Source organism: Eschrichtius robustus, chromosome 18 (genome assembly GCF_028021215.1).
Source record: "Eschrichtius robustus isolate mEscRob2 chromosome 18, mEscRob2.pri, whole genome shotgun sequence".
Lineage (NCBI taxonomy): Eukaryota > Metazoa > Chordata > Mammalia > Artiodactyla > Eschrichtiidae > Eschrichtius > Eschrichtius robustus.
Window position 1 is genome coordinate 2953254 of NC_090841.1, and position 25224 is coordinate 2978477.

Below are 25224 nucleotides of genomic sequence, written 5' to 3' on the forward strand. Positions count from 1 at the left end.
GGAAAATAACAAAAAGAAGTTCTAGGAATGAGAGATTGAGTGATTAAAATCAGTGGCAGCCAGAACTTGGTTTCTCATACCATTCTCCAACAAAAGGAACCAGGATTCCTTGGAGAAATCCTTGGCTCATTCTAGGACTGGGAATGTAGACGAATTTAGAGCATCTTATAGCCAATAAGTAAGAAGTGCTCAAAAATCAAAATAATGAGGGTGTGTCAGAAGGAACACAGGAGTCAACTGAAGGTTGGCAGGTATCAAATCTCCATGATTTTTAGATTCATTTTTAAAAATGACAATTTGTAATATGGAAGAAATTACATCTTTTGCAAGATACTTAAATGTATGATCAAACATTTAGATGTTAACTTAAAATATGTAATGGGTGCCTCGTTTTTCAAAATTCTTTTAGGACAGCCATGAAGAGCACTGCTTGGTTTTCTATTCTACCCAGTTTTGGAATGTGTGGGTTTCGGGGATGAACATACTCAGTTTTACCAAACTTGGCCAACGTACACCTCAGAGTGCTTGCAATGGTGTCTAATTCATGAGCAGTACGAGTTTGTCCTTCCTCACATTTTTCCAATATTCGGCACTGTCAGAGTTTATGATAGTTTTCATCCTGATGTGTGCTATATTGTGTTATTTTACTTTTTGTTTCCCTGATCACTAGTGTGGTTAAGCATCTTTCATATTTTTATTTTGTTATTGAGGTTGCTTCTTCTGTGAATTGACTCTTCATCTCTTTGCTTCTTTAATTACTTTTTTAAATGGATTTGTAGGGATTGAAATATATACATATTCAGAATATTAGCCTTTTTCCTATTATATTGCTATTAATTTTTAATGTTTACATACTGAAATTTATTAATCATTTATTACTTCTGGATGTTAAGCCATAATTAAAAGACTTTCCCTACAGGAAGAGAAACTCGTCAGCCACGTTTCTTGTATGGCTTTCTCTCTTACATTTGGATCGCTGATCCATTTGGAGTTTATTCTTGTATGAGGTACAGATATGAGAATCTGGGTCTAATTTTCTCTCTTCCCACTGGCCAACCAGGTGCCAGCAATTGCATTATTATGTAACTGCCACTACAATATGAAATGTAACCTTTATCATATATAAGATTTCCCTGTGCATCTGGGTCTGTTTCTGCAGTTTCTACTCTATCCTGCTCAGCTGTCTATTCAGGTCCAAGTACCAACTTTGTTACTTAAATAAACTTTAAAAGATATTTCAGTGTCTGGTAGGGCTAGCCACACACAGGCACACATACACACACACACACATACACATACATACACACACGTACACATACACATATACATATGTACACAAACATATACACACATACACACATGTACACATACACATATACATATGTACACAAACACACACATGTACACATACACACGTACACATACAAACACACATACACACGTACACATACATGCGCACACACGTACACATATACATACACGTGCACATTACAAACACACACAAACATACACAAACACACACATACACACATACACATACACACACATATGCACACACACACAACACACATATACACACATACACACACAGATGTACACATACACACAATACACACAACACACACACATACTCACAAACACACACACAACACACACATACACACACTCTTGCAGCTTTCCCCTTTCACCATTTCTGTCTGCTCTTGCTTATTTTTCCACATGAACGTGAGGTCTTTGATATCCGACCACTGTTGAATGCGTTCACAGAGAGGTGCACTTCAGAGCATTCTAATCTCAGCCGTTCGGGTAAAATGTGTCTACACCTGTGCTGAACTGAAACGTTTCATCTTCAAGGATAGAAATGACGCAAAGGGGACGAAGGTTGCTCTCCCAGGAGCTCATAGTATAAGGCCGTTTACAGCTAGTCACTGGACCTGTTGAGGTCGTTTGCGGTTTGAGAACTGATCTTTGAAACCGACTCACCCTCACCAGGGTCCCTGAAACAGGCCGAACCTGTGCAGTTGCTCACTCGTCCACCTCCCTTCCCTTCCTTCCCTCCCCTCCCCTTTCTTTCATCAATCCTGGCAGGAGAAATGCAGGCAGTTAGCAAAGTCGGAAGGGGCCCGCGATCAGCAGACCAGGCTCATGAAGATACCAGCGTGTTTCCCCAACACCTAAACCCAACAGAATTTGACCGATAAATTCTAGGAATGTCTCTGTTTCCTTGCACTCAAAGTAATATTTTTAAATGTGTAACAGATCAGATCTTACATACTGAGATGTACATAAGGAAGCTTTGTTTTCCATAACAAGTAGTGGTAGACAAGAAACTTGCTGATCAAAGGGAACAATCCACCTGATTTAAAAGTCGATCAATACTACTCAGCCATAAAAAAGAATGAAATAATGCCATTTTCAGCAACATGGATGCAACTAGAGATTATCATACTGAGTGAAGTAAGTCAGACAAAGACAAAAACCATATGCTATCACTTATATGTGTAATCTAAAATATGACACAAATGAACTTATCTACAAAACAGAAGCAGACTCACAGACATAGAGAAGAGACTGGCGGTTGTCAAGGGGGAGGGGGAGGGGTTGGGAGTTTGGGGTCAGCAGATGTAAGCTATTATATAGATAATGGATAAACAACTAAGGTCCTACTGTATAGCACAGAGAACTATATTCAATATCCTATGATAAACCATAACGGAAAGGAATATTAAAAAGAATATATGCATGTACAACTGAGTCACTTCGCTGTACAGCAGAAATTAACACAGCATTGTAAATCAACTAGACTTCAATTTTTAAAAATTGTAAAAGTCGATCACTCAGTTCAGCAGCAAATTCATTACCAGGCACTTGTCTCCTCTTAAACATTACCCTTTCTGTCTCCTACCCACCTCCACCTTGCTCTTACCCTGCAGTGGGAGGGTTTCCATCCTGTTCTCCTTCTTATGGATCTTTACACATTTCAAGGAAGTCACCCTTTCAGCTTCTGGTTGAGTCAGGTTGGAGCAGCTGAAAAACCTGTCCAGTGATCACGTTGTGCCATCTGGTGGAAACTCAGTCTTTTCCAGGCGGAGGCAAATAAGAGAATTTTTCTGCTCCTGTGTTCCTGGTTCTGTATCTGTGTTTGACTACATCACAAGGAGATGCTGATAAATTTTACAAAAACAACGCCAGCGGAGGCCAGTCTCCACCCTGTCAACTCCATTAATTCAGTATTTTTCCAAAAGAAATCTTTGCATCTGCCCTGTAATCTTCCTAAATGAAAGCAAACAACACCTAGAATCCAAATTTACATCCTATTTTGTGAACGTGTTAGCAAATGTACACGTTGCCCTTAAATTTCTCTTTTTCCCGAAGAAATTTGTATTTTGGCTAAAAAACAGTTTTCCAGAGATATTCACCAATAGCATTTTCTTCTGCTGTGGTGTGCCAGAGTGCTAACCACGCCGTCGAAGCTACTGCACAGGGCTAGGACTGTCTAATGTTTGCATCTATTTTCAGAGGATGCTAATTTCATAGACTCCATTGATGGGAAGTTAAAATTCCTTACTGCACTTTATTTCTGGATTTATCAATGAGTAACGTACCATATGTTAGCATTCAAGAATGAGTGAAGATACCATATACCTTACTGATTATATTTTCTATGCTAAGCCCTTGGTTGGGGGATTCCTGGGGTGGCTGTTTTTTACGCTATTTTTCCTGGTTTCTCTCCCTCATTTCAGACTAGAATCCCCAACACGGAGTCTCAGCATGGACGCCCCGAAAGGCATTCATATTCAAGCTGCTGCAGGGAAAATCGAGGCCCTTTCCCAGATGGACATCGTTCTTCACAGCAGTGATGGGACGGTGAGTCCAGTAGATGGGGGCGGGGTGGGCCTCCCCTTGTACAAGCCTCACGTCCCCTGAGCACTGATGACACGCTTGCCCATTAAGGCATCAGCATAGTAAATTTATGGTAGTGTGTAAAGAAACGTCATGAAAGGCATGGCACAGAAAATGTGAAAGGAAGGAAAAGACAATTTAGCACTGAAAGAAGGGCCGAGAAAGGTTAAAATAATTCTATGTTGGATCCAGACTGCTTTGTTTGGTATTTGTGCTATCAAGTCTCTTGTTATTTTCAGCTTTGAAAAAGTACTAGACTTTCAGAGCTTACAGAGAACATCAGTACTGCCATTTCCTAGTGATCCAACTTCCCTCAGTAGGGCCGTCACTAGGAGTTACCTGTGACAGCCGTCATCTGTTACTGCCAGGGGTGGTCGCTCGCACCAAGTTCTGGGTAAGTGAAAATTAAATATGAAAAGTAAGAGCTACAGTAAGAAAAAACCCGGAACCTCAGGTCCAGAAATAAAACATCGCTGATACGAGCTGTGACTATAACGGGCAGCAGGGTACAGGCTCCCCACTATTGACCTTTCTAGTGCGAGATCAGTTTGCCAATTACTGTGTGAATTCAGGGACGCTAACGGGCCTCTCTGGGCCTACCCCCTCAATTGTCAAGTACGGGAAATAGTATTTACATCACAATGTCACAGGGTTATGAGACCCCAATGCGGTAAGATAACTTTGAAATGATATTAATTTAATAGTAAGAGGGAGGTGTTGTTAAGGCAGCTCCTGAGTACACAGGACCCTCGAGGGCAGCCCGCTGGTGGGAAACCAAAGTCATCAGGCGAAGCCCCTGCAGGTTGTAACTTACAAAGTTTTGATGCATGGAGCAGATAAATGCAAAAGTGGAAGCCAGGAATTTTGGAATCTTATTACTAAATCGTAATGTCACTACGTACTGAAAGCGTATGACCTTGAAAAAAATCTATACTGATCTTAGTTTTGAAATAATATTACTTATTTTCATGAATTGGGTGCCATTTTACAAGTAGCACTCAGCCTGACCCATACTTGAAGTTGGGAGCTAGTTCAAAGTGAAGAGATGTCTGGCCTCCCAGAAAATATTCTCCCAAAAAGGCAAATGAAGATGAACAAGAAAGCAGTATATGGACCATCAGTGACCAGAGTTTGCTGGAAGGACAGGAAAAAAATAACTAGAAAAAAATTAACCAATTAACCAGGAAAAAGGAGAGAGGAGAAGCCAACAAGTTAGGGAAAAGCAAAGAACTGGGCAGAACCCAAAGCATTAGACAATAACCCAAATATGTTCTGCTCTAAAAAAATAAGACCCACTTGACTTCCTCCTCTGACAGTGACCCAGACCCCAGGGCAAAGCCTGCCTATCACGCATGTGTACTGTCACCCACTGCTTCCGTGAAGAGGTCAGCATCCCGAGAGGGGACACAGACGCAAACGCCAGTTTATTAAAAGCTTGGAGTATACAGGATGAGAGCCACGTAAAACAAAGGAGGGGTCCGACCTTGTTGGCGAGGAAGAACATGGAACCTTCCCAAACATGGTTTAATTCCTTCTGACAAGTGAGCGCCCTGGTCAGGCTTGGCTGCTCTGTGTGACCACACTTATTTCCTTAAGCTGTCAGAGAGATTTCCAGATCTCAATAAATGGCCATTTGTTTGTATTTCAGTTCAACTAAACCTCGATAGGAACAAAAAAATCCAGTGGCTTTCATCTTATTTTAGTTGTCTGTGTGTCTACTGCTTTCCTGCATTTAACAGAAGGCAGCAGAGTTTCAAATAATATTTTAAAAGCCGGGGAAATGGTTGACAGCTATTAGGATGAATTTAATTGCCTCTCACAGGAAAATAAAATCAGGAGAAATTCCAACAATCACAGGTTAAAATGACTAAGATGAATCTACTTCTGTGGCTTGTATCAATACTTTATCCTAATAGGGAGGAGAAGCTGAAGGTCAAAGGGGAACACAAGGCAAAGAATTGTATTATTTTGGTCAAATAATTCTGAAAGGTCTTCATAAAAGTGTCACATCATACATTTTTTTCTAGCTCGCCCAGCACAATGAGTAAAAGAAAAAAATGACTTCCCTCCAGTTCCTAAGGACTATTTATCCCCTGCCTGGATGTAAACTAGAAATAGGCTTTTAAAGAATCAGATAATTGTAATATGATTTCAGTCAAGCCAGGTGCCTACTTCATTTTCTCTGCAGAGAAACAGCGAATTTGTTTGGAACATTCTGAGCATTTAATTTTGTGCTTGTTGCGTTCATTCCTCCTTGACCACTTCATCTCTCGTTCTCTCCCAAGCAGCTTGTGCTCGATGCTGAAACCGTGTGTTTACCCAGGTTGGCTCAGGGGACTCAGGGTCCCGCAAGCAGCTTGCAGGGACTCTACGAAATCTGTGCATGTCCAGATGGGAAGCTTTACCTGTCTGTGGCCGGCGTGGGTACCACGTGCCACGAGAACAGTCACATCTGCCTCTAAACCAGGGGCATCTTCCACGGAGCTACCTGCCTCGTTTCGGTGAGCTTTGGAGTGCCGACCTTAAGCCTTCACACCTGGAGCAACTCGACAAAGTAAAGCTGAGTTGGCACATGGGAAGGAAGTAGGACCCGCTTTCGAAAGGAGCTCAGAAAGAAAAATGTACCAGTGGAAGTGTTCCCATGAAACTCCGTGCTCTCAAAGTGGCGGGTGGACCTTAGACACGAAAGTCAAAGGAATATCAGGAGAATGTGTTGATTCCACTAGACTGATTCATTTCCATCAGAACCATTGTGACTTTCCCTTTCTTGTACGTGTCGATCTACAGTGAAATATTGAACTGCTGTGTGGAATATCAGCTGTGGGTATGTGACTCCCCATGAGAGTAGCCGTGGTCCTGCTGAGGTGCCCCGAGAGTTCCATGAGGTTTTCCTCTGTGTTGCTCAAACCTGTAAGTGCTCTCTTCATTTAATGCAACGTTTGTCAGGTTTCACAAGAAAATCTTCAAGTTTTGAAGGGACGTTAAGGTTGATTTGATTTTCAATATGTAGTCAGGGGAATACATGATACAAAACCATGCTTTCTTTATATAGTCAATGAGCAATAAAAATCAACCTACATTTTTCACAGACTTCACAGTGTGTCTTACTTTCTTTAATCCTCATAACTCTTTGAGGTAGGTACTACTTTTCCCCCAGTTACTGGTGATAAAAAAGGTTCGGATGAGACAAGTCACAAGGTCACACAGTATCTGTTAAAATTAAACTAAACTGTGACCCTGCATTTCCACATCGGTTTTCACTTCAGACAACTTTGACCTGTGTCTCATTCCATCCGCGGCACCAATCTACCTGATATCTGCGCAGATGGGCTGGTGCTCGCTTGGCAAGTGGAGAAACTAAAGTCCAAATGGTCTTGTCATCCACCAGAATCGCACCGCTAGTAGGCAGGGGCTCCCAGCTGCCCAGCAGGCATGCTCACTTGACAGGACAGGCGAGGGACCAGGTGGAACCTCACGGAGTCAGCCTCTTACACTCACCGTCGGTTGTGTGATTTGTATTTGCATCCGGTGGGCACACTGAACCCATGAGCACGTTGGTTTTGTGGAGGCCACTCACTCACTCTGTAAAATGCCCTTCAGCACACAGAGCTGTGGATGTCAGTTTTGGTTTGTGGTTTACCAGTTGTTTATTTATTTATTATTTATTTTTGGCTGCATTAGGTCTTCGTTGCTGCATGGGCTTTCTCTAGTTGCGGCGAGCGGGGGCTACTTTTCGTTGCGGTGCACGGGCTTCTCATTGCGGTGGCTTCTCTTGTTGCGGAGCACGGGCTCTAGGTGCGCGGGCTTCAGTAGTTGTGGCTCACAGGCTCAGTAGTTGTGACTCGTGGGCCCCAGAGCGCAGGCTCAGTAGCTGTGGCACATGGGCTTAGTTGCTCCGCGGCATGTGGGATCTTCCCGGACCAGGGCTCGAACCCACGTCCCCTGCATCGGCAGGGGGATTCTTAACCACTGCACCACCAGGGAAGACCAGCACTGCAACTTTCTAATTAAAGGATTTATAACTATAAACACAACTTCAGTTTCACTTTCCACAGTCTCAGAACTGAGAGAAAAGTGAGTCTTTATTTCCAGTGCTATTTTGACAAGGTGTTAACAGTGCAGCCCACTTCTGACAACTCCACGACTTTTAAATTACTAGTGTCATAAACACTTGAGATTACAAAAGTACAGTGTTTCCTAAGCAGTTAAGGGCAAACTCAACTCTAAATATAATGCTCCTAGTTTCTGGGGGCGGGGGGGGACTTTAGATTATAAACTGGTATTTGCCTTTTCCATTTAGTTGAGTCCTGATTTTTAAAATTAACGTCTGCTTTCTTGCTCTAACATTCCTATTGTCATAGTAAATAATGTCGCCGTTTTTGTGTCATATGTACTTTCCTGTACCATGTTTGTGCAAAATAAAAAAGTCTTCCAGCCCAGTTGATGTAGATGGAACACAGGATCACCATGGAACATTTCTAAACTAGTTTGGTTCTCATAGAACGTGTGTACATGTCAAAAAAGATGATGCCGATGATAAAGTGAGGTCGAGAAAAACAATCAAAGAGAAAGCATGCGGAATAGAACCTTTTAAACAAAAGGTGCAAATCAGATCTTTTTGCTCCTCTGCTATGATGGAATCATCACTAAAGCTGTTTCTAGCTTCATTCTCCAGAGTGATCAGGAATTTCTCCTTGGTTAGAATAAGAACTTTTAGATGGGCTGTATTCTAAGATGTATTACATAAACCTGTCTTCTTAAGTACATTATACAGTGTAACTTAAATTTCCATTAAAGGTGCAAGGCCATGCTTATGAACGTACCCAATGAGGCATACACACGGATAGCCCTACACACTAGGTGCTTATCGACCGTCAAGTGCTGATATTTTAGTGACCTCGCAAAATAGTCCTTGTTTCTTTTCCAATTTCCGAACCGACTGAGAAGCAGACACAAGTGAAAAAGATGAAGATCACAATATCAGCTTTAATAGTAAAGTTGGATTTGCAGCAAAATGGACTTGCTAAGACCTTTCAGCAGAACAACCCCGAACCTCTCCCGCCCCGGCAGGCTCCGACTCCGCAGCCCCTACACGAGTTCAGGTCCCCCCGCCCGGGCACCCCCAGGTCAGTCTCCACTCGTGCGCGGACAGGGAAGCAGGGTGGGAGCTCCGGCGAGGCTGGGTCGATTTGTATTGATTTTCATCCCCTCCCTTCCCTGATCCAACACGCCTCTTCTCCCTTGGCTTTAGCTGGCTTCTCCGTACTGTAAATGCCACTGCAAATTGGCTGTGGTTTAATAACCAAACAAACTTTGGGTCACGTATAAACAAGCAGGTGGAAGAAGCGGGTCTGAGGGCACCGAGGGAAAAAGGTGGATTCGGAGCTGAACAGTCAGTGCAGCTTCACCTTTCGTCCTGGGCTTTGGATCCAGAACAAATGAGGGCACTTCCCGGGCCACTTAGCAGCTACAGGAGAAACAAGCCCGAATTTTAAACACATAGCTCTTATTTTTCAGTAAAATGTACCTCGCGTTGGCTTTGGTATCCAAGTCTTCCCCAGTCTCTCCCACACCTGACGGCACGCGGTGCCCGGGACCGGCTTCCAAACCAATGAAGGAGTGATGACACTTTTGGCCAAACTTGTCAAAACAAGATAAATGCAGAAAAAGCGTCAGAAGACAGAGTGTTAGGAAATTCCACCTGCCGACTGCAGCTCTTGCCCGTGGGGTGCGCGCCCTGCAGGTCGCGGACTTGCCGGCCCCTGCGATGGCGAGTCAGCTCCTGGAAGGAGAGCTCTTCCCAGGTCTGTGTCCGTGTCTCCTGCTGGTTCTCAGTCTCTGGTAGAAGCCGGAGTCATACATGACTCATTAAAAATCTCATCTAACTGCTGTTTTCTACTAGCTTTTATCCTTGAGGTCTGCAAAATATTGGAAGGACGGAAGATGTCAGCTGGCGCTAGTGAAAAACATCCCCACCAGTCCCCAAAGCAGACCTGTTCTCTTTGACTGAACGCTACGTGAACATTTTCCCACCATCATTCTCAGGCTCGTCACTGGTCTCCCCCTGGGGGCTGTGGCGCATTCAGCCCTTCCACTCACGGGGAAGCACAGAACCCGCTCCTGAGTGCAGAAGGCCTGTTCCAACCCCTTTCTCAGGAGCAGCTACACCCACACCAGCTGGCAGTTTCCACCTTCTTTTTAATAAAAAAAGCAAAATAGGATAAAGGGTCGGGGGGAGCCTGATACAAAAAATAGTTCGGGTCCAAAATTCCTTACCCTGAATTTGAAAATCTAAAAAGTTCCAAAACATGAAAACTTTCCAAATAACATCTACTGCAAACTATGGATGGCAAAACCTGACCTAAATTTAGATGAGGCTACTTCTCATGGCTGTGTAGTTTACTGTGGGTGGGTATTCATGGTTTCACTGCAGAAATACTAATGTGTTTGATTAAAGGGAGCTGCCCAACTCTGATGGAAAAGCCTCATTAAACCCAGTTTATATGCACTGGTATTAACGTTCTAAAATCCAAATTCTGAAAAACATTTGGATGCAAGCGTTTCATATAAGGGACTGTGGACCTGTATTTTTTCTTTCAAAGGAAGTCTAGAAAAAACACAAAACTCCACCTAGATCAACTATCACAAAAGCCAGACAGGGTGTTCTGTGTACATTTTAATATCCAAAAGCAATGAAATATATTCCAAGTGTCGAATCTGAGTTTTAAAGCAGCAAGAACTTAAGAAAGTCCCAGACAGCTGGAGACCCAGCGTTTGGGTTGCCCCAGAACACAGAATTCCAAGCCTGGTCTGCCAGATTTAGAAGACTTGTGCCTGAGGTGTAAAGATGAACATGTCCTACCTGTTAGGGCTCAAGTGTGAATTGGCCCCAGGCACACAGCCCTCCCCTGAGGCAAGGTCGGTATCAATCCAGCTTCTACCTACAGAAGAACCATATTTAACGTATTTCCAAATACATATGTATACCACATATGTCAACTAATTTTATTCCCTAAAAAGGCGAAATAAAATCAACTCTTAACAAAATCAGTGAGCACCTAATAAACCTAGTATATGTCAAGTACTTTATATTCAATCGTAAAAAAAGGAACCTATTAAAATTCCAGTATAAAATATATAGGAAAGTTCTATCCTAATATTTCCAATAAACGCACATATACACACAGGTCAGAACTTCATATAGGAAGATATTAAGTTTGATCTTCAAGGAACTGTTTCTCAGGAAATACCAGCTACAATGATTTCATATGTACATTTGCTTTATTAAAATTGTGGCACTTAATATAATAGCAGAAATTATCACATGGCTTCACATCCAGAAGCAATACAATAGTGGAGGCGCAAACATTCCTTATTACCAATAAAAGTAAAAAAGTTTTAATATGTTCCATAAGCCCTTAATTGCATAAAATATTATATTTAGCATCATTTACAGCCAGCACACTTATAGAAACTAATTATCATCACCGTTCTTTTACATTCTGCAAAAGAAGTACATTTGTAGGACATTCAAACAGGATAAAAATTAAATGTCAGTTGTGAATTGTTCATGGGGAAAACACAAGCTGATAATTCCTCTTTTATAACTTATTAGATATTGTCACATGATTTTACAATTTTTTAATGCCTTCAAAGTGAAATCCCAAAAACTCCACTAAGTGCCATGTTGAAGGACAAAAAATGTTTACTGCAGCACCTTTAGACAACAAAAGATTGCATCTTGTTCAACCACACTATATAAATTATGACGTTTGTGGAAAATATGTACAAACAAACATAAAGCAAATGTTCTAACAGGTGACAGATGTCGCTTTGGCAGGCGGTTCTTGGAAGCAGTATTCACATCCAGCGGCCAGAACGGCCACCACTGGGGTCTCCCACGTGCTACCTTCACAAACCAGGAAGCCTGTAAACCCAGGGCGGGAGGACATCCAGAACAAGGATGTAAAGTGCACTCAGTGCGCCCCAGCAGTACCGTCTGCAGAGTCTCAATCAAGTAATATTCAGGAGTAAAGTACTGTACCATGTTATACATGTACTGAGGGTCTAATATGTAAAATTGCAACAAATTCATAATCGGATCCAGCTGATAAGAAAATAACACACTCAGGAGGATCCACTTAAACAGATAATAAGTTCCAAAGACTTAATTCCCCTTATTTGTTTAAATCAATGATATGTCCAGTGTTTCATTACCTCCTTCAAAAAATACTACATGGAAGACATAAAACTAACTTCACCCTAACCGGAGACAGACAGACTCTTATCTAACAAACTGCTGAGCTTTGGTTGTATAAAGTGCAGTTCAACAAGCTGCCACCTCAGCCAGCCAGCTGCCTCCAGCAATTCCACAGTTCACCACCAGCCTCAAAATAGTTCTTAGATCGGGTTAACGTCGTCTGTTGAAATTCATGTTAATAACAACTCCAAAATTCTCCCCGAACAGTCTGCAGTGTGCTTCACAATTCCTAAATAACTGGCAAGGAAGCTTAAGGACAGCAATTCATACTTGTGCTACAACACATTCAAGACCTAGCTCTGCTTTTTCTTTAAATACGTTCACACTTTTTGTTGTATAAAATTTTCAAGTTTTATGATGATACAGGCAGTACATTCCATCACTCTCATGGCAACCTCAGAAGTGAACCTGTCATTCGGGATCTGTGGGAAAGGCAGCAGATCGGGGTACCTTGTTTTTAAACTGTCTACACCGTAAGCTTCCAAGGTATGGACGTCATTCGTCAGGCCTTCCAGCTGCTCACTGTATTCCTCTATTTTCTGCGCGAGTGCAGTCGGCTTCACGTCTTTGTCGGACTTGCCCCGCACAGCATAGTCGGCGGCGATCAGAGCCAGCTTGGTAGAGAGGAAACATTTGAAGCACACCCATTCGTTGGCGTTTTTGTGGAGGTCATTCCTGGCGGCTGAGAAATTGGCTCTGGCTTGTCGTAGCCATCTGCGTGCTTCGACTGGGTTACCAACTGACTTGAAGGTGGGGGGAACAAAGAACCTCGGAGAGTAAGTCTGTCCGGCTGAAGGTGGGCATTTTTCCTTATTTTGTTGTTGCCTTTCAGATTTATGGCTCGTTGCTTCTTGATTCCATGAAGTGTAAAATCTCTGAAATGAGTACTTCTCTGACTGAAATCGGGATGCTGAGGTTGAAAACGTTCGCCTTGAGCCTCTGTCTGCATTTTGATCTAGAAAAGCCTGTTTCTCTAATCTGTTAATTTCATTCTGCAGATGTTTAAAAACTTCATTAGCAATGTCATGATTCTCTGGGTTTTTGTCAGGGTGCCATTTCAAATACAACCGCCTAATAATCTTTTTTCTTTCAGATTCTGGAAGCTTCCAAGCTTGCTCCACCACTGATGTCACTTCTTTTAAAATTTCTGGTAAAGAATTCACCTTAAGCTTCTTGGGGGAATGATGCTTCGAAGATGAGGTCTTGTGGCTCTCCCTACCAAAGAAAAGAGGAGGGATGCTTCGTAGACCAGGGGCCAGGAACTCTGTAGGGCTGGTGGGTGTGGAAGGGGCACTGTCTCTGCTCTGAGAGCTTTCCTCTGGCCTTGAAAACTTATACAGATCAAGAGAGCTAACTATTTTATATTCACTATAACCAATATCAATCTGATATATCTTTCCTAGAAAACTAGAGTTGTCAGCATCTTCTCTTTCAACTTCTTGTACGATAATGGCGTATGTATATGTCGGCTGGTACGACCCATAGATCTCCCCACCTTCAGCGTCAACAAGGTACCCGACATATTCCCCCGGGTAAAAGACATTCATTGGGTCCATAAGCAGAGTGTAATGAATCTCAGCAGGTATCGGAGTGCCGGGCATTGGAAGTTCAAGTTTCGATGGTTCTGAAGAGTCGTATTTCACTCCTAAACTGTCGAGTTTCTCACTGATCCTGTAAATATCATTGCATCCTAGCATAGCAATTAGATATGAAGTGTCGGAAATCAAATTGTCAGTCGCTGATTTAAGCGTCATTGCCAAGGCTAACAGGAAGTTAATGTCTTTACTGTCTGAATGCTGTATGTAGAGCAGGATGACTGCATTCCCAAACCTCTTCAGGAAAGCAAAAGTTTCACTTCTGCTCTGGGGAATAGGATTGAAACCTTTAACTCTTAACGTTGTCTGAAGCTTCTCAAAACAGGACACTTTCAAGCCTTCTCTTAGAGCTTTGCAGAGTCGTACGGCTTTCTCCTCGTTGGCCAGAAAAGCGTTATCGTTTTCATGCTTCATGATTCTGATCAGGCCTGTGATGAACTGTTCAGAGGACAAGAGCAACTGCAGCCTGCCCTGAAGAGAGCACAGCGCTCCAAACTGGCAGACTCGGGGGGTCTCCTCATCTAACTGCTCCTCGAGGATGCTGCTCAGCAGACGAGGCCTGAGTTTCTGAGGAACGAGCATAGTCAGCTTAGTGTGGAACCCATGGTCTTTCCCTAAGTAGCACTGGCTGAGATCCACCAACATCTGCACACCGATATTGCCCTGGATCCTGCTCTTGTAATGCGGGGCGTCATCAAACACCAGGATGTTGGACTTCACCAGCCTCCCGTCCTGGCTCGGCAGGTAGAGTGCAAGGTCCCGGATGTTCTCGAGATCGCCCCGCACCTTGACCGAGTCATTCTGTAGACTCTTGAACAAGCCAGAAACGACTCTCTTAACGGTGCGCATTTCATTAGGATCTAACTGTTTTCCTTCAGAATTTTTGAATATGCGGCTCAGCACTTCAACGTACTGCTTGGTTGAAATGATATCTTCAGTGCCTAAGTGTTTGAACAGCTGGTGAAAGGTGCCCAGTTCTAAAGGCAGCTTGTACAGATACGGTTTAAAATCAGACTCGTACTCAAGATTGATCACCACCTCCTCTGGCTTCAGAAGCTTCCAGCCATCTTCCACCATCACAAAAGCAATGCCCCGCAGTTGAAAACGGAACTCCCTTTTCTCTGCGCTGAGAAACTCGTATATGCTCCTTAAGACCTTTGCTCTAGTCTTGACCATGTCTTCATCCAGAGTTGTGATGTTGCATATGTTCCTGCAGTTATTGATGACCTTATCCAGAGGTGGGTCCAGGTTCACATTCAGCATACTTAAAACCTGCTCCAGCTGTTCTTGTGGACCAAGGTCACTCCCTTCTTGTTCTTTGATGCTCAAGGGGGTGGCTTTCTCTGGAAGAATAGGGCATGACGTCCATAACAGCTGGAGCACGTCGCACTGCTTGAATTTTGGATTCACCTGTGCTCCGTTGAACTTTATAAGAGGAAGCGTTCCGTTCACCTCTTGATACTGAGGATGAAATCGAATGAATTCAGCAGGGGCCCGCTCAGGACATAAGAATGGTATTAAAGACAGTTCTTTCAAAAAATTTCCAGATAACAAATCCATTCGTTCTTGGAATATATGGTAGAGAAGGATATCAACTGTATTTTGCAATGTTTCTTTAGACCAGTTTTCTGTATTAGCCCTCACACTGATCTCCTTAGCAAACTGTAACAACTGCTGCTGAGAAAGGATGTGTTTTAGTCCGATATTTCTTAAGAATTCTACCCAGGATGTCATAAATGCAACTTGATTTTTGGGTTTTATAAGTTGTTCCAATTTTTTAAAGAAGTCCTTAGGAATAAACAATTTTTCGGGAAGCATAACTTCAAAAACTCTCACAGTTCTATCATAGAAATGTTTGGCTTGCTTTAGTCGACTGTTAGCATCATGGATTATCAATAAACTTTCCAGTTTTTCAAAAAGTTGTTCCTTGATCTCTGACAATTCCTCAATACTTGAGAGTCTATTCTTAAGATAGATCAAATGCTCTAATTTTGCATCATAAGAGAGATTTTCAATTTTTGGTAAGAGGTGTTTCAAATATACCTCAAGATCATCTACAGGTACACAACCAAGCACCTCATATAGTTCTTTTAAGTGTATTTTTTCTTCAAGAAATGCAGAGGACGATGATTGTGTCCATTTTTCCACTTCAGCGGAAGGAATACTTTTTGTAAGCACATAGCATGTTCCAAATTTCGCAATGCTCATATAGCGACCACTGATGGATTTGTAGCATGGAAGTGACTTTAAAATTTTTATGTCATCTTGGGACATCAAGTGATTCAAATTGCAGTTGAAATACATCAAAAGTGCTTCAAAGTCACTTTCTACTAGTTTTTCAGTTCTAAAAGTTGAGGTTTGGACCATATAATGCACAGCCCTCAAAATGCTTGTGGGGCTCTCTATGTTTGCTGTGTGACATGACAACAGAGGAACAAATGCACTGTCTTTGGAGCAGATTTTGTTCAAAGCAAGCTGAATACAGCCAGCTTTCATGAGAGCATGAAAAACCTTATCACTCTGGGCATTTGGAAAGACTGCAATGTGCATGAGACTTAGAGGAAGCAGAACATCACCTTCGGGAACTACAAGCTGATTGGCTGACACAGTAAACTTTGTTCCAGGGAGCAATGCCCAGTCTTTTAGGGTGTCAACAACAGTGTCAAAGGTTGCTTTTGTCTCTTCTTGATCCTCTTTCACATTTACGGATTCGCTGATAAAATGCCACGCACTCTTAAGCCAAGACTCGCTTGTAAAACTGTCTTTCCACTTTGTGCAACTTTTGGTCTTATATTCACGGGGCAACACAGAGGATAACAAGTCAGCAAAGCTGGAAATGTCAAACACTTTTGCAACTTTACAGTTCAGTAAAATATTATTGTACTTCAGGTACAATGTATTCATGAACAAGTCTTTGCGGGATGGAATCAATTCATGGTATGTTGTTAGAAACTTGGGTCGTTTTGCATCAAAAGTTTGCAAAACACTGTCTAGTGTAATGAGAAGGGGCAGTCCCTCCACTTCAATCCCGTTTTCTTCTGCATCCTTAAAACAGTAATCAACTAAGAGTTTTAAACTGTGAAAAAGTTTCAGGTTAGTCTGCTGGAGACGACAAGGCAGCTTCCCAATATGGCAGTTAGTATCGGGAGAGGAAAACGTCATTAAAAAAGATCGCACATCAGCAGGGGTGACATAACTAACGGGAATATCGGCGTCTATCAGACAGTGGTACAGATTAGCAGTTTCATCACAGTTATAAACCAAGTTGAAGCCAATTTCCAAAAGCAGGTGTTTCAGCCTATAGACATTCTCTGCCACTGTTTTGCGTGTGGTGATGTTATAGTCTGCATTTTTAAGGTGGTGTAATTCATCCTGCAGCAAATTGTCAAAAAATGGTCTAGTTTTATTTGAAGTCGACATATTAATCCAAGTGATTATAACTGCAGAGTGCAGGTCAGAGCCATCAATGTTCGGAGCCCGCACAACGGGTAAAAGGCGCTTCATGTCCTCGTGGATGCAGCCGTAAAGTGCTTTCACCAGACAGTATAAATCTGGCTGTAGATCAAGCCTGTTGACTGGGAAGAATGACAAAAACTTCTTTAAGGTGTCCTTTACAACATGAATAGGCATGTTCTGTAAGACCGATAACGTCGGGTCAGAACCAGGGAAATAGCGCTTTTTTAGCTGGATTAATAACTCGACGTACGCGGGAGCGATCAGGGCCGTCATTAAGCTGTTGTTCCAGTCACTCCGAACGCCCACCCCATTGTCATCCCGCCACAGGTTCCTCCTGGCTGAATCGAGGGCAAAGTGGCCGTTCATGTGAAACGGTAACCCCGTCTCTAAAGAGAGGGGCAGAAAGCAGAAGGCCCTGTGGGGCTTTTTATAGTTGTGGGTGATGCAGGCAGCTACTCCGCCACGTGGGAAGAGAGTGATATCTTGGTTCTTGTGAGCTGATATAACGCTCTTAGATACTTTCTCCATACTTGAAAAACCTGATCTATTACAAATTAGCCAGGTGGTAAGGTTTCCCTCAGAGTCCTCCGTATCCATAGTGTAGGTGATCTGCTGAACCGGTATGTCCTTGAGCGGCCTCTTTTTAGTGACACTGTCAATTACAGATGCGTGAAACTGCTTCCTTTTCAGCCTGTCTCCATCAGTGATGTTGCCCTTCACAGAATACAGCACGTTTAGGGCTCCTGTAGCTTTATCTATTTCACAAATAGAAATTTTTTCCATGTGATTAAGAAACATTAGAAGTTCAGCCCCATCTGACCGCAGTTTGTCCAAAAGATTCTGGACCATTCTGTCTGATGATGGAACTGAAGAAATTTCTGAAACTTTTGCCATTTCTGCATTACGAAGAGGAAATCGAAACATTGTGCAATTATCCAGTTTAAAGTGGGTTCCCAGATAAAGATCCAGAACATCTGAGAACTGTGTCCTAAAATCTGCATCCAAATCTCTAAACATGCGTCCAGGACTAACAGATGTGGCTCCTGGTGCGTATCTGGCATGAGGATCAAAAATACACAGGATGTCATTGCCGGAAATAAAAGAAGGGCAGTCTGTAATGTGATACACAGAATTGAATCCTATTCCGTACTGTCCAGTTTTACACGGATTTCCTTCCTTGGTGCCTTTCCCGAGGTTCTGAATCCCTCTGACGTCGTCTTCTGTGAAAGGCTGGTTGTTGTACACACACAGTGCTGGCCCCTGCAAGGGGGCCCACTTGTCGTCAAATATCCTATCAACTGGATGCTGTCGAGGGTCAAACACAAAACAGATTTCTGTAGCCTTTGCATCATCAGCATTCTGAAGAAGTTCTTTCAGCATTTCCTTTTCTGAGGGATAGGCATTAAGGATACTCTTAATTCTGCTGGTCAGTTTTTCCTTCTGTCCAAATTCAGTGCCCAGTGTTGTAAAGCAGATGTTGGACGCATACCTTTCTAAGGCTTTATGTCGCTTTGGTACTGCTCCTAGTTTCACAGCCACTTCCCTGGGTATATCTGCATGACAGTATTTTACAGTGCTATCCTTTACTTTTATCCAGGGACAATCATTGTAGCATAAAGATTTTGCAGGGAGAAGCTTAAGATTAGTATCTGGCAATAATATTTGGCCATAATTTTTCTCACAAAATTCTTGTTTCTTTTCTCTAATGAGACTCCATATTCCTTCACTGATTATTCGCCGGCAAAGCTGAAAATTCTCTTCTGTTATTTGTTTTGTTTCTTTTTCTTGAGCAATAGACTCCAAAACAAGGGCAAAATCTTCAACAGTAAAAGACTGCCTCACACCCACACTTTCAAAAAGTTCACGGAAATTATTTTTATATTTATTAGGCAACTGATAAAGGTATGGGGCTGCTTCAAAATTCAAATGAAAAGCAATTTTTTCTGAGTCAACATATGCACTCTCAACTAGAATGAAGCTAAAGGTTTTTAACTTTTCAATAATTGATATCTTAGTGATGTCACTTTGCATCATTGCTTCATGAAGGTATTTGTAGCAAGCGTTGGTGATGTTCTCCTGGTACAATGTGATTCCATCATCAACTGATTTTGCAACTTCTTTCAACTGGTTTACGACCAGGTCAACTGGGGGCTTCCGCAGTAACCCCAAAAACTCTTTAACAGCCAGTGGCACTGAACCGCAGCCTCTGAAGGAATGTGAATTTTCGTTTAGAACTGGCTGCAAAAGACAAACTATATCCTGATACTCAGCTGTATAAAGGTCGGTTGCTGCAAACATGGTTTCAGGCTTAAAACTGTTACCTTTCCAGTCCAAAGAAAAACCTGCTGGTTTTGTGAGAAATGGGAGGAAGGGGATTGTTTGATATTTTGCAGCAAAATCCTTTGCTCTAGGGTCCCTTATTTTTAGTTTTTCATCAATAAGACTTAACAGGATGCTACTTCTTAGGCAAGCAGCACCGTGATCACTTTTATTAATTTCAGCTACTGACTCGGCACGTTCTAGCATGTCATCCCATAAAATATCATCTTTTGCCATACCTAACTGGACGAGTTTAATCAGAATAATAGGATTTAGGTAGTCCTGAGTAGAGCCGTAAGGAAATCGTCCGTCTTTAGTATCAAATAACTTTGCAACCCGTCCTTCAGGGTGGATTAATCTTGATGGTAAAACCAGAGGATGCCCCTCCAGAGAGCAAGGGATACATGGAGTAACACGAAGAATTCCTGAGAACTCATCAACTTTCTCATTCAGAACAAAATTCATTAAAGGATCTCTGAGTTCTGCTTCAATTTCTTGAATATTCGGAAAAAACACTTCTGAAAAAAACTGTTTCTCTGAAAATGTATTTTCAAGCAGTATCTGTTTGCAGCCAGCTTCTTCAAATCCTAATTTTACTGAAGAAGGAAGTTCAACAGCACAGAGGTTTTTCGACCCGGTCTTCTTGAGGTATTTCAAAAATATCTTGAAGGCTGCTGGACCAACATCTCTTCTCTTAAGTATACAGTCATCTAGAAATCTCACATTCTTCATGGAAACCCATGTGGATCCATCAGAGAAGACTCTTGTCAATTCCCTCCCTTTCCCGTGAGCTACATCTTCATAAAACCCTTGACAAATTACAGAGAAGTCATCATGAACCAGATCAGGGTCAGGCCACACTGCATGGTAAGTATAGTCCATCAGCTCCCCACTTGTGGCCAGGTCACGCAGGATGCTGAGTGCCTCTAGGTAAGCTTTCACAACCACGTGTCTCATGAAGGTGGTGTTCCAGCGTCCTTTCGTATCTGTCTTCCAGATCTCTTTCCTATTTGAAGTAACAGCAAAGCACCCGTTGATGTGAACTGGCAATCCTGTTTTGATTCGTAGGGGTAAATAGCAGAACACCTCTCCAGCCTGTGGTCTCACAGCCCACTTCTGGTCCTGGATCTCAGCCAGAAAAACTCCCACTGCCCCGCAAGGAACCACTCCCAGCCTTCTCCCGCTCTCACTCAGGGAAAACCTGAGAGCCTCTCCTGTATCCATGCAGGTACATATAAGCCACGTGGTGCACTCCATTGTTTTTTGTGGTAACTCATCCGATGGCTTTTTTGATTGGCCGGACTTAGCCATTTCAAAGAGAGCAGCTGGGTCGTCATCTGGACCTCTAAAAAGTGGTGACTGTAAATCAGCAATCCTTCTGAACACGTGATGAAATTCCTCCACTGTGATCTGAAGGATGCAAGCTGACTTGGGTGCATCAGCGGGGAGCTTCTTGTTACTGCTGTCACAAGTCTTCATGAGCTTAGCAGCTTCTTTTAAAACACTGATGACAGGTGCAATCAATGCTTTGGAAGAGCACAATTTTTTTTTAATTACGATTGTATCTTGAGCTAAGCTGGGATTGGTTTCCTCAATTTTCAAGTACTTCAGATACATTGAGGTTACACTCTGAGTGAAAATGATAAGCCTGTGTCCACAGAGACTGAATTCATCCACAAGAGAGTAAATATCTGCTGTGTTGTAGCAGGTACTACTAACTTCACTCACTTTGGCTTCCTGCTGAGTTCTAAAGGACAGTCGGAACAGAGTCCCACTATAGCTGTAAGGTGCTTCCACGGTCAGAGGTAACTGACAGCCAAATACGTCTATGAATGGTTTGAACTGATTAGGAAATTTCCTAAGTCTTTTCTGCTGTTTACTCCAATTAATTTTGATCCCGGGATTAGATCTGTCTTTAATGTGTTTACTGATGTGGTTTATGTTGGGATCAAACATTATCATGAATTCTCGACTCATGATGATGGGAATGTCGGTGATGTGGTACACGGAATTAAACCCAAGACCAAATTTCCCAACTTTGTCAACTTCTGCCCTCTTTAAAGATTCCCCTAGCCTTGTTATGTTCACGAAGTCCGAATCTGAGAATTGAGAGTTGTTGAACGACCACAGAGCCGGCCCATGACACGCTGCCATCCCCGGGTCCAGGAGATTCTCTCGAATGTCCATGTTTCTTCTCATGTCAATCATGAAGCTGCATTCTGTTGCATTCGCATCGTCAGCATTTTGAAGAAGTTCTTTAAAGATATCTGACACTGAAGGGTATTCTTCCAGAATATTTTTAATTCTTACAGTCAGTGGTTCTCTTTGTCCTGACTGCTCAAAGCCCATGTTTTCGGGGTTGATCAGTCTTGTACTGAGGCACGGGACTTTCAGCCACTCTGCAGTTTTCATGGGTATGTCCTCATGCACCAAAATGATTGGTTCCACAGAATCTTCCAGTAAGTCATTCAGGTCATCAACTTTAATGTCACAGTAACAGCATTCATGAATTGGCTTCATGATAAGCTTGGAAGGATCTCTGCTATGATGTATAGGAACTGGTGTGTTGAGGCTTACTGGAATCTGATTGCTATAAAGCCATCGGATAATATTCAACATAAGATGAAGATTCTGTTTGCTTTCTTGGTCACTGAGGTCTTGGCCGCTTTTGAGGTACACCTTCTGAATGACCATGGAAATGTGATCTGGCATCAGCTCCTCTACTGAACCGCAGGCCTTGAACAGCTGGTGGAACTTTGCCATGGTTTTAGGCACACTGTGCAAATAAGGCTGAAGGTCAAGATCATAAAACGGTTTTATCACAGCTTGGGCGAGAGGACAGAACTTTTTGCCAGTCCAAACCCACGGAAATTTTAAGGCTCTAAAAGCATCCTTCCCTTCATTTAAATGATCATGCATGAATCCATAAATTTCGAGCAAAATGTGCTGGAATTGATAGTAGTCTTCATCACTAAAGGTGTTCGAAGTATACCAATCGACAACAATTTTAAAGTGCTTTAAGACAGCATTGATATCAGGTTTTGTGAAGATACCTAAAGCTTCTTCCAAGTTCACATGGACACTCTCAACAAGAGGAAGTGATGAGCCGACTAGAATGGCGTGGGCCACGTCGCACATGTCCGCGGGTGCACAGAGGTCCCAGAGATCCCCTTTCCAGACTAAGGAGCCTGGGTAGTTCGGAGGCCTTTGCTTGCAAGCTGGAGCCCATTTTATTTTCTTCAGGGCCATCTTCCCTTCAGATGACTGCAGCAGGGTGTGGTTCTTATTTAAGACCAGTAAGAGCGTTCTGGCTTTCTTCAGGAGAATGTCCTGATTTGGACAAGAGCTGGCCTGTAAAGCTTCAATTTTTTTAGCCACTTGCACAACATCTTTCTCTTTGAGACTGGCTTCATTTTTTAAACCAATCTGTCTTAAGGAGTGAAGAATATCTGGTGAGGTAAAAGCTGAGGGTGGGAAACAAGTTTCTTCTTCATCATAGAAGAGGTCCTTTAATACTTCCACATCAGGGTCAAAGAGCTCACTGGCTGATACCAGCCGCTCCTGTGAGATCTGCATGAATTTTAATGGCATTAGCCAATCAAGCACATTTGGATTCTCATTTTTAAGAGAGGATAGATTCTCGAGGACCCACAACATAAGGTGTGTCATCTCTTCGTGTGAATAAAATGCATTTTCGATGTCTTTTAAGATAAGCTTTAAGCAGCTGGTGGTCTTTACCGTCTCCACCTTGAGCAGGTTTGCCAGGCGGATGGTGGCCTCGTCGCTGCTGTCCACGACCGAGATGGAGAGCCGCAGGCCAGCCGGGAGCCTGGACGTGTGGTGCAGGACCCTGCAGCCCTTCAGCCTGGTGTAGGAGGAGATCCCCTGACTGGATGAATGGTTAATGCGCTTGAATATTGGCAGTTCCTGAATTACTCTTTTCTCCTTTTCACTGCTATCAGTTAAGTTAGCTAAGAACTTCCTTAGGGCATCTTTGTGCGTTGGAAGGAGCGACGCAACCTGGTTGCACAGCTTCTGCAGAGGCATCTTCTCCATCATCTGCAGAACAGCACTTGGGGATGGTGAATGAATGTATTTTTTAATAAGTGGATGTTGTATGGAGGCATCTAATTGCTTAAGGATAATCCCTCCAAGTTTTTGTACAATGTCAGCTAAAAATTCCGGGAGCTGTGCTTCAGATTCATCATCTAAAATGACTAATGAGGGGATCCTGAGTCTGATGAGTTCCACACACGTCTGACCTTCTTCTACTGCGGTTCTAGGGATGAGTGGCATCTCATCAAATAAAGTCAAATCCTCTGAAAAATGTATATAGAGATTCTTCCACACCATTTTAAGCCATGAAATAGATGGGTGCTTTTTGTCTTCATCACATGGATACCACTGAACAATCAACTCCCTGCCAGGCCAGAATGTGTTCACTACTTCTTTGATAAGACGTGCAAAACGTTCTGGGTTTAGAAGCTGTAGCTGGGTACACGGTCTTCCTGTAAATCACATAAAGAAATGTTTTGAATACATACAATTCTACTGTAGCTTATATAACTTTCTATTCTCATAGATTAGACAGATTAAATAGTACTAGAAAGTCATTTTGAGAGTTTTAAGTACACTGTGAAAACGCAAAAATTGGGCATAACTGGGCTGATCACACATAAATCCATATTTATAATAGCCTGTGGGAGTGATAATTCTCTCTGGAAAGTGCTTATTTTAAATAAATATCTAAAATGAATTTAGATGTGTTTTAAAAATTATCCTATAATGCCCTACAAATAGAATCAACATGGAAAATAATTTTTAGTGGTGATTTGTTCACAAATAAAAGCACTAAAGAAAATGTGGATAAAGTTTAAATAAGTACCCTTTTATTTAAGGGTAAGTAATTTATAAGGAGGCCCAGTTTCCAGGAGCCAGGTGGCCACAGGATAAAGCAAGGCCCGAGTGAGCGCACGGGGGCTAGCACCCTGTCCCAGCTGACCAAGGCTGCCAGGAGCTGAGGCCGCCAGGACACTGGAGTTTCCTCTCCACCAGTAACTAGATGTGTGAGGAGTCAGGGGTCACGCAGCCTCTCTGGGATTGGAAGTCTCTCACCTGGAGAAAGGACGAGGCTGAGGTTCTAGCTCTAAGACTGCTCTGTGCGCGTGTCCAGGTACAGAGCACAGTCACAACCCCCCGAGGCAGCGCTTACTTGGTACTTAGCACAAAGTAAAGTGTGTTCTTCTGGGATCTGGGCTTTGCAGAAGTGCTTCAGGGACAAGCAACAGGGGAAGCGGGCCCTGCTGTGAAGGCAGGGTTACCCCCAAAAAGGCAGCTCCACTCCCAGATGTTTTATAAACTAGGAGACTAATAAGGTTTTCTCTGGGGAAGAAAAGATTTTTGCTGACTTTTAGTCAGTGGTCTAGAAAATAACATTTTACTTCTAAGTGCATGTTGTGTTTCAGAGTATTTCATTTGCAATACCAGGAGTAACAAAATTTTAAAGTAACACTAGGTACCTATAGGTATGTTATTTGCCCATATAGAGAAATAAAAAGCATCTCAAATTCAATCTTATGGAAAACTTAATATTCCATTTCCTCCCTAGGTACACGTAATTTCTAGACTCTTAAAAGACTAATTTTGGAAAAAGTTATAAAAGTGGGCACACCTCAAGCCCCTTGAAATTTT

At 42.6% G+C, this 25224-nt stretch overlaps 2 protein-coding genes across 7 annotated transcripts in view; one reads left to right on the forward strand and one right to left on the reverse strand.

The window, feature by feature from the left end:
- The window catches only part of SGCG (sarcoglycan gamma), a 50626-nt gene extending 43632 nt beyond the window's left edge, over positions 1 to 6994 (forward strand). For all 5 annotated transcript variants that reach the window (XM_068526619.1, XM_068526623.1, XM_068526620.1 and 2 more), the window contains 2 exons: positions 3744 to 3867; positions 6192 to 6994. In XM_068526619.1, the coding sequence (XP_068382720.1) occupies positions 3744 to 3867; positions 6192 to 6365 (298 nt within the window). In that variant the 3' untranslated portion in view covers positions 6366 to 6994. The remainder of the gene's footprint in view (positions 1 to 3743; positions 3868 to 6191) is intronic.
- A 4171-nt stretch (positions 6995 to 11165) lies between these two features.
- SACS (sacsin molecular chaperone) overlaps positions 11166 to 25224 on the reverse strand; it is a 75290-nt gene continuing 61231 nt past the window's right edge. For both annotated transcript variants that reach the window (XM_068526320.1, XM_068526321.1), the window contains one exon: positions 11166 to 24041. In XM_068526320.1, coding sequence (XP_068382421.1) covers positions 12484 to 24041 — 11558 coding nt within the window. In that variant the 3' untranslated portion in view covers positions 11166 to 12483. The remainder of the gene's footprint in view (positions 24042 to 25224) is intronic.